The sequence below is a fragment of the Orcinus orca genome, chromosome 16 (assembly GCF_937001465.1).
Source record: "Orcinus orca chromosome 16, mOrcOrc1.1, whole genome shotgun sequence".
NCBI classification, from domain to species: domain Eukaryota; kingdom Metazoa; phylum Chordata; class Mammalia; order Artiodactyla; family Delphinidae; genus Orcinus; species Orcinus orca.
In genome coordinates this window covers 952853-962500 of record NC_064574.1, presented here as the reverse complement: position 1 = coordinate 962500, position 9648 = coordinate 952853, and the positions used below count along the sequence as shown (strand labels likewise).

General features: G+C 56.8%; 1 protein-coding gene across 4 annotated transcripts in view; it reads left to right on the top strand.

Moving 5' to 3' along the window:
• Nucleotides 1–9648, top strand: part of MYT1 (myelin transcription factor 1) — an 83624-nt gene that overhangs the window by 5863 nt on the left and 68113 nt on the right. For 2 of the 4 annotated variants that reach the window (XM_049699800.1, XM_049699801.1), the window contains exon 2: nt 1778–1857. In XM_049699800.1, the coding sequence (XP_049555757.1) occupies nt 1833–1857 (25 nt within the window). In that variant the 5' untranslated portion in view covers nt 1778–1832. Of the gene's footprint in view, nt 1–1777; nt 1858–5435; nt 5863–9648 lie in introns of those variants that run through there. The other 2 variants (XM_049699803.1, XM_049699802.1) reach the window with 1 other exon arrangement.

Genomic DNA, 9648 nt, shown 5'->3' with positions numbered 1-9648 from the left:
GCTGCCCTGTAACCAGGTGGCTCACCTTTATTTCTAGCCTCATCTTGCCCCTGAGCCCCCGACTGGAACCCATGTTCTGGGGTCAACAGGGCTGTCAATCTCCACAGACCTGCTCTCCCCCGTCAGCCCCTTTCGTTGCCCCTCCGAGGGCTCAGGCCAAACCCTGGAGTCCCATGTGTCCCTTGATTGGCCCCCACAGACCCTCAGCAGCCGGCCCTTCCCCCTGTCTGTATCCTAACCTGGGCAGCTTCCCCCTGGGACGACCCGCTTGCCCGTTTCCTGCCCAGCTGCCCTCACTGGAGGCCTCAGAACAGGCGTGGATACAGCCAACTGCTGGCAGTGAGGGGCTGTGAGGGGACGGGATGGCCCGGGTTCTGTCCACATTTCCCTCCTCCCGGCTCCAGGACGGTGAAGCCCGCCCCCCCAGCACCCATCCCTCTAGCTTGCAAAGCAGCCTGGGCTGCCGCGACTCAGACTCACGCTGGCCCGAGTGCTGTCCTCACCACCCTCACGCTTTATTTAAGGGGCGAGTCTGTGAGGATGGGACCATCCCACCCCCCCAGGGGCCAGATCTGAGGACTTCTGCTCTAGAGGAACGTCGGAGGGGGGCCCTCGGGTCTCATCTGACCCTTCCCACCTCCCAGGGGTCGTCCTCAGGCCCTTTCAAGGTCTAAGAGCTCACCCAGCCCCACCTCGCAGGTCTCCCGTAGAAACAGTGAGTGTGGGGCTCTCGCCACGGGCTGTAGCTGCCGCAGGCTGCATGGGCCTCACCTGTCAGGGGCAGACACCTGCACAGAGGCAGGGGAGTACCCGAGCTGAGGGTGCGATGGAGACCTGCACAGAGGCAGGGGAGTACCCGAGCTGAGGGTGCGATGGAGACCTCGAGGAAGGTGACACCTGAGTTGCCTCGGGGTGAGTGGGAGCTTCCTCCCGCCATCAGGGAAGAGCTGGGAGGGTTCAGCTGGGTCTTGTGATGTCCGACCTTATTGCTCCAGAGGCCCTGGTGTGCGGCAAAGTTTCACTGACAGGGGGTAGGGCAGGAGGGGTCACCCCAGAAAGGCCTAATACATCCCACACCGACACGTGCCCCTCCCCTGCCCCTGTGGGTCCCCCTCCGAACCCCGCATCCCTGAGGGAGTTGGTCCTCTCTTCACCTCCCCCCCTCGCCCCAAGCTTCACACCTGGGTGGTGGGGAGTCCATCGTTCCGGGGGCCACAAGGGCCTGCCCCCTTGGTAGTCAGTGTTTGTGTTGCAGGCAGGTCCAGGCTATCCAGACCTGATCCCATCCCACTTATCGTGACTGGTCTTTGACTAGGTTTCTGGCCTAACTTGGTCTGGGGTTAAGTGGGGAGACAGGGAAGTGGGAGGAAAGGGAGGGGGCGGGGAGGAGAGGGCGAGGGGAGGGGAGGGGAGGGGAGGGAGGGAGGGGGAGGGGAGGGGAGGGGAGGGGGAGGGGAGGGGAGGGGAGGGGAGGGGGAGGGAAGGGGAAAAGTAGGAGGAAGAAGGGGAGGGGCAAGCGGGAGGAGGGGCATCTTCGGGAAGGGCCCCTCCCACCCCTCACTTGCTGGTCCCTCAGTGTGAGGGGCTGTGTCTTTGCTCCCTCCACCTGCAGGCGGGGCTCATTGTCTGGGGCCCGGGGCCCTTTTGTGTGGGGCAGGGAACCTCATTGGCAGGGCATCGATTTGTGATTATCTGCTCCCTGGCCCTGATTGGCTGCATGAGAAGGGAGCTCTCCAGGGCCCTGGGACACAGAAGTTTGTGTCACAACTTTTTGCAGCATGAAGTGACCGTGTGTACCAGCTTCGGAGTGGAGGTGTGTCTGCCCAGCCAGGATGATGCTCTGCGGGACCTTCCTGGGTGCGTACCTCCCCCCTCCCCACACTGAGCACCCCCCCCCCGGCACCGCCCCCCGCCCCCGCCTTGTTCACAGGTTTCTGCCAAGACGCCAAAGGGACTAATTAGATGTGTCCCCATCAGCTCTCAGTGCTCTTTTCTGGGCAGCCGAGGAGGTGACAGACACATGCTCCCTCCTGAGCAAGGCCAGGGCCCGTGGACACTGATGGCGGGGCCTGCAGGGCCCCGTGCCGCCTACCCTGTCTTTGGCAGGTGGGGGGCCGCGGGTGGGGTGTGTGTGACTGGCGTGTCCACCCAGGACTCGCTGTAGTAAAATGCTTTCCCTCACAGGCAAAGTTACTCTGCGTGTGAGAGACTTTAACACAGTGCCGTACTCTCCCAATCATATGTGTGATTGTGTGTGTAAGTGTGTACACAGCGTCAAAGGGTTGGTGTGTTTGATGTCTCAGCGCGAAACAGTCTCACAATATAGCCAGAGTGTGTGTGTGAGTGTGTGTGAGCGTGTGAGTGTGTGTGAGTCAGCCCAGGGTGCTGGAGAGAGTGGCCCTCGGTTTTGTTTGCTCCATCTGCCAGAGCCTGCCTGGGGCAGGGCCCCCCCTCGCCCTCAGCTGTTCGTATACAATATTAATGCTGACCATTGCGGCTCCACACACAACGGCCCTAATTGTCGTCTGCAGCTTTAAGGCGGGCGCCCATCTGCAGGGAAGCTTTCAGAGGGAAAGAAGAAAACCCTCACCCCCAGCTGGTCACCGGAGAAGGCGGTGCCAATTACAGATGCAGAAAGTTTAGACCAAAATTACTTGAAAGAGTTTTTATGAAACAAACGAACTGACACTTGGAATGTCTGTGTGCAGATTTGCACAAGTAATTACACTTTATTTGAAATGATCTTACCAGCTAAGCGATCCTTGAGCCTGCCTGCCCAGCTCCCACAAAACACTTCCTAAGCGAGTGCTGCAAGTTTGGTGTTGCACATCTCCCCATTTTCTCCCGCGTGGCGTTTGAGGACCCTCCCATCAGGCAGAGGGTGTTTCCCTGTGGATCTTCCAAACTTAAGAGTCACAAGCGTCCTCCCCACAGATCTTTTATGAAATAAAGCTTAGAGGAGCAACGTGCTCCTTGCTTAGTTATGGAAAAGAAAATATTTTATGATTTAAAATAATCCTGACAGTTTCCCCCGTGTGAGAAAGAAGGTTTTTAGTGACACCTTGCTGCTGTCACTTACAAGCAAGGCTGGGAGCCTTGGTTTGGAATCGCCTCTTCTGCCGGGGCTCAGCGATCACGGAGTGCAGGTCCCGGCTGTGCCAGGGAACAAAGGGCCCTCGGGCGAGGGAGCGCTGTCCAACGTGCTGATCAGAGCCAGGCTCGTCTGGATCCCACACTTAAGCTGAAGGAAGCCACCAAACCTCAAAACTTGCCGGCTAAGGCCCTTCCCTGCTCCCTTCCTGTAACTTCTCCTTGTTCTCTCGATGGAGTGGGACGAGATTTTGAACCTTTACACATCAAAACCTGTCCTCTGAACCGGCTCTTGCATCTATGGCCTCCTTGGCGTGGGGCTCCCAGGGCTGCTTCTCCCCAGGTTCTGGGAACAGGCACCAGTTTGAAGTTGCTGAGCTCGTTCGAATGCTCCCTGAGCAGCCTTACGTGGAGTCCAGAGGCCCCACTCCGGACAGCCGGGCTGCACGCCTTGGGAAGCTGTTTATCCAGCGGGGAGGTGTGAGAGCTGCAGGCACCTGAGGGTGTGAGCAAGTGTAATTTGTTGCCTGCAAAAACAGCTATGTCATCCCAGGTCCTTTTGTTGCACATCCTGATCTCTTCTTGCTGTTACCTCTGCTTGCTCTTGTTTCCTGAGTTTGACTGTTCCGTATCTGAATTAAATGCTTTCATGAAACACTGGGTATTGTTGGGGAATTGGCTGATTCAGCGCCAGCCCTCCCTTGATTCCATCTCCATCCTGGAACAACGGCGTGCAGGGCTGTCTGAGCCTGCAGCCTGCCGATAAGAGTTTAATAGAATTTCTGAATGCCAAAGGTTTGGGATGTAAAACATCCCAGCACTCCCAGCGTGTCCAGAGGAGACAGAATATGGCTTTTCAGAAGAGCTCTTAACTGAACGTGTCCTTCTATGCTAATGGATGTGAGCTTAGAAAAGAATAAAAACAATGTTCAGCTGTCATGGCAGGGGCCTCAAGCTGTTCTCGTTTGGCTGATTAATATTTCATCCTCAGTTTGACCAGTGAGGGCTTTTGCCTTTATTTCCTTTTGCTCAAACTAAAAGATCCCTCTGAGTACATTTTATTTGTTGAGAAGGACGTGTGTGTATAAGAACTGAACATACTTGCTTTTCGGATGACGCTTGTTGGGTTACATGTGATGTGGAAGCAGCTCTGCAAGTCGAGAATAATTGCTTGTGGAAGGGTTTTAGCTGACCTTCAATAATGTTCTCTTAGAGAAAGCTAAATGTTTCAGTTCTGTCTCATTCATGCTTTTGGGGGCCTGAGCGCTTCAGTGCTAATTAGCGTAGGGGCGGTGTGTTCCTGCGTAACTTACCAAGATCTGATATTTACTGTGTCACAATCTCTGCACCGAACTTCTGGGCCACGGGTCTCGCTGGCCCCCGTGCCGGCCTGTGACAGTCCCTTCTGTGCGGGTGTCTGCAGTTCAGCTTGTGTCGTGTTTCACAGTGCAGTTCCTGACAACCTGATTATGATAAAGGACAATGGTTTGCTAGCTTTGTCTGTAGGGAAAGGGAATCTGGGTAGCAAGCAGGGGTACCCTGGCTCCTGGGTACTCTTAACTGAGGAAAGTCCTACATTTACCCTCGAATGTGGGAAAACCCCAAACCCAGTACCTAAAAAAGCAGACGTCGGGTTGCTTGAGGAGCGGGTGGGCACCTCCACTGTGTGCGCTCCGAGTTTTTTCTCTCCCGGTCTTCGCTGGCCGGCTCCTCGCAGGCAGTTTGAAAACGACTGAAAAAGACAGAACTTGCGCGGCTGTGCTTCCCTCTGGCTGGGGTGAGCCTCGTGGCCCCAGGGCGCAGGGTACTTGTGGCTTCGGGGGCGCTCAAGCTCTCTGTGAGAGGGTTTTATTATTTTTAGACTTGAAACAAAAAGGGAATGTGTGATAAAAGCAAAGTACCTTTCCCGATCTACTCTTTGTGTATGTGACTATGTTTTGGTCTGTGGCCATAGGAACCTTTTATGCACTGGAACAATATATCCGTATCCATTTAAGTCACTGGTACTTGAATATGCAGATGAGCCAATATGTAACCCTGCTGGCTCATCTGAGTAATAAATTCTGCAGCTCGTGCTTTATGATGGTAGGTCATATTCCTAACCACCGATAAATATTGTAAAGTACTTTCGCTGCAGCCGTGCTAACCCAGGGCATCTGTCATTCCGGTCGCTGCTATTAGGAATTATTGGACTGAACCACTGGTGGAGAAAGCAGAGGGGGGTGAGCCTGGTGATTGTGACGCTCCCTGCCCTTTTGTGTGTTTTGCATAAAAAAAACCCAAATCGTGCTGCATATTAATTATGAATCAGTGTGGGCAAGCGCAAGCACCTTCTGTGGGCTGAGGCTTGGGGCGGGAGACAGGGGCTCTGCCGGCCTGGACACCTCTCGCTCCCCGTCAGCAGATCCATCTTTCTGATGCTATACTGTAAATTTATTTCACCTCAGAGAGTAAACAGATATATTGGAGCCCCAAGGGTTCATGGGTAGCGTATTTACAAAGGAGCCTCTCCGCCAGCCCGTGCCACCGCTGCTAATGAGAGCGGTCATTAAGTAAATGAGACGTCGCCTTTAGCTGGCTTAGGAGTTCGCACACTAAAGGGAGAGGATATTTAATTGAAACCCGCACACAGGCTTCCCCACATGCGACCACCGGAAGGGAGGCAGCTGCCTTGCCTCTCCTCCCCGAACACCCGCACCCCCATGTAAATTTCATGATTGCTTTCCGTGATGTCATTTTGAAAGAGGACAGACAATAGCTGTGGGGAAAAAGGTAAGTCAATGTTACGTTCTTTCGCTGACAAAGGCAGATGCCCAGCGCTTGGCTTCTCCCCTCGGGTGGAGACGGGGAGAGGGTACGCAGGGTTAGTTTCTGACGTGAAGGCTTTCTTTGCTGGAAAAGCAGGTCTGGGGATGGCTTTTTAAAGCTGCTCTGTTGGACCGAGTCTTTCTCTTCCTCCTGGGTCTGCCCGCGGCCGTTTTCCTCCGAGTTCTCTGTCCCTCCTTGGCTTTGCTCATGCGCTTGGCCACTCTGAGAATCTAGGGGACACATTGTGCGTCTGACAGAAAGACACTGGGGGACCTTGTGTCGAGACGAGAAACTTTGTGTGCTTTTCTGAAAGAGAAACACAGATGTATCTGCAGCCGTGGGACCCAGGAGCTAAGTTCCCCGGGAGAACGCTGGCTCCTTAAGCAGAAGACCTCTCTCTCGAGGGGGACGCCGTCGGGACCTCATGCGTGCTCCCACCCAAGACAGAGCAGAGATGGTCATGTGAGCGTCCTGTCTTTGCGTGTCACGTATTTCTAAACTTAAGGAACAACAACTAGGGTGCGTGTGTCTGCAGGATAGATGCCCTGCAGTAAATATCGCTGTCCCTTCGCCTCCTTTTCTCATTATGTGATCGGGGTCACAAGTGTGGTTGCTTATAGCGTTAGCGTAACTGGATTTTTGTATTTAAAACTAGAAATCAGGTTTAGGCAGGAAGTCCGTGTGAGCCTTGAATGATGTGATGCCGTTGCCTGGAGGGTGATGTGTTCTGGGCCGTGGACTTTGTCTGCTGGGTTCACTTTCCTCTTTGTGAATCAGGAAGGTAAACAAGCTGCCCGTGGCCCCTGGGCTGTGGTGTGGCGGGTCCTTGTTGTGAAGCTGCTATGAGTCACCGAGGGCTTCTCTGCTCTCAGCATCACCTTTGCATCCGTGGACATCATTGGCCGGTAAAGTTGGGCTTTAATTTCTGAAACAAAACCTCTGAGAGGTGGGTCTGGTAGCAGGATGTGGGCTCTGTCTTGGGCCATCAGACTGTGTCACTGTAATGGCGAGAAAGACGGCGATAATTATCATTATCCTTTTGGGAGAGGGAGACGAGGACTTTTGCCCCAGTGGTTAAAAAAAATCAGAGAGACTTGAGGACACCTCTGAGGCTAGTGGCTGAGTGAACAAAAGGCAGGAGAGTGTTGGGGCAAACCAGAGGAAGCGGGCCCTCAGCCTCGGTGTGAGAGGATGTGCTTGGACTTTGCCTCTTCCGGCCCAGGGAGGCTGGGTGGCCACTGGGGAGAGGTCCAGGTTCCTCACCACCAGGGCTCCCCTCCCACTGGCCCACGGCTGTGATTCTCACCTCCTTCCATATGGCCCTGTTAATTAATGGTAAACAGAAGAATGGGAGAGCAGGGGTTGGAGTTTTGTGGCGCCAGTGGGGAGAGACGGCTGGCTTAGGACTCACGGGGCAATTTGCTTGCAAAGAGAAGGAAGTAGCTTCACGAACCCTCTGCCCCGCAGGGCTGGAGACTGAGGCCCCTGCAAGGTGCCCCTGCCTCCCGGGCACTCCCGGGGTGTCCGCTGGTCTAGGGGGCTGACCAGGGTCCTCAGAGAGTTGGACTTCGAGACCTCTCATTCTGGAACCCCCGGGCTCTGACCCTTTTGGACCATGGCCCCAGATACGGGCCCGGGAACTCACTGAGGGCAGGGGGCTGCTTCTGTCTAAAGTGTGACCCGGGGTGGGGAGTCTCTGCGACCCTCAGGCAGTCCCCACAGGTCTGGAGGCAGCCCCAACTATTTGGAGCCAATGCTCCAGACCCTCTCGGAAGATTCTGCCAAAGGCAGTGATTGCCCGTTGCCCCGAACGCTCCTGGTGCCTGAGGGAGTAGGACCCGCCCTGAGATGTCCCCACACAGCGGGCAGAGCCTTTGGGTCTGCAAAGTGGCCCTGTTCCTGGGGTCAGAGGAGGTTGTCCTGGAAAGCCCTGTCAGTGCCCAGAGGCGTTCGGGAGAGGCCTGCAGAGAGTGTGCTGGCACAGGAGAGAGCTCCGGGCCCTCAGCCCCACGGGTCGCTGACCCACAGCTGCCCGTTCTGGCCGGAGCTTGGCCTGTCCCCTGGCCTTGGCTGGGGTGGGCGCTCTCCCCGGTGCTGCCCAGAGCCAAGGCCCTTCCTCTCTGGGCCCTACTGTCCTCCTCTGGCCTGGGGTCGCCGAATGTGCCCGCGAGGACCTGGGTCACTCTGTGTGATGGGGGTGGGGCATTCGGGGCGGGGGCAGAGGGGATCTGAGCCAACGCTGGGAGCTGGTCAGGGAGCCTGGGGTGTGTGTACAGCCCGGCCCCTGCTGGTGGTGCCCAGCCCGGGCGATGGTTGCACGGGTGGAATGCTGCTTTGCATGGCCCAGCACTGGCAGAGACGGCAGGACAAGGAGCCTGCAGACTGAGGTTGTGGGGGAGTGCCCCTGGGCCTCGGGCCACTGCTCTGATGGCTGGTTGGGGCCGAGCTCCCCCTGGTGCACGAGGCACTTCCACTCTGGTGAAGAGAAGGCGGGGGAGGGGCTGCTCAACGCCTCCCATCCCCCACTGCCTGGGCTGGGGAGGGGGGCCAGGGGCGACCAGAGCACGTTGCTTAGCCCCGGAGGGGACAGGGTGGCAGGGGCGAGGCTGTCTGCCGGGTGGGCAGGGGCTGCCTTGTCACCTGACCCCCCAGGCAGGCAGGGCACTGGGCAACCAGTGAGCCTTGCGCGTTGGAGGGATAAACGCCGGTCCCAGGCCTGGAAGACCCGTCCAGATACCCTTCTTGCTGACGTTTATCTTGTGGAAAGCCTGGCTGGGGGCCCTCCCTCCACCCCTGGCAGCTCCTTCCTTGTAAACTCACTCCGAAGTCAGCTGTCTACAGAGGCGATTTTAACGGGAATTTTGCAGTGTGAGTTTATGGGAAGACGGTCTTTGGGACCCGGCACCGCAGGGAGATTACTCAGCCAGGAAAATGCTGTTTCCCAGAAGGCATGAGAGCAGCTGCCACCGGAGCTGCCCCCGCGTGGGCTTTCTGCTCCCTGAAGACCCCAGGGCCACCCTCTCGGGACCCCTCCCGGCTGCTTGCAGGGCTTTGGGGTGGAATGCCTCGAGGTCCTCGGCATACGTCCTGTCCTTCACAGATGGCTGAATTCCCCCAAATGTTGCTTAAAAAACCCTCAAAACGAAACGAGAGACGTCTTCCACCTGGCTTAAAATGCTTTGCTCTCAGACGTGTTTGGGCGGATGGCTCCAGAGAGGACGGAGTGGCGAATGCTCGCCAGCAGGGGGCGCTGCTCGTGCTTGGCCTCCCTCTGCTTGGAGCCTGGTGTCCATGCTCCCTCCTGTTTTCATTTTTGAATTTACACTTTAAAAAATGCAGTGTTATTTTAATCAGATGCAATGAAAGTAACTCCAAGGATGGTTTAATCTGCCTCTGTCCAGGATTAGTCCTGGCCGGAGGGGGCAGAGCCCTTGCCCAGTGCTGGCCGCTCTGCGTCCCCGGGCCCCCCTTCTGCCGCTCAGGCACCCGGCGGGGCCGTGTGGGGTTGTGCGGACACGTGTGGTGTGTGAGGGGTCATTCCGGACTGCAGCCTGGGAGCAGGGTCCGCATGGAGGGTGCGCCGGGGACAGGCCCGAGGCACCGCGTGGTGCAGGGTGGCGGGCAGGGCGCAGGGCTGTGTCCATCCGGACGCGCCATCTGGCCGAGCTGCCGCCAGACAAGCCCTCACGCCTGGCTTCACACCTTGATCGTGCTCGATGTTGGTCTGAGGGCTCCTGGGGAAGCCATCTG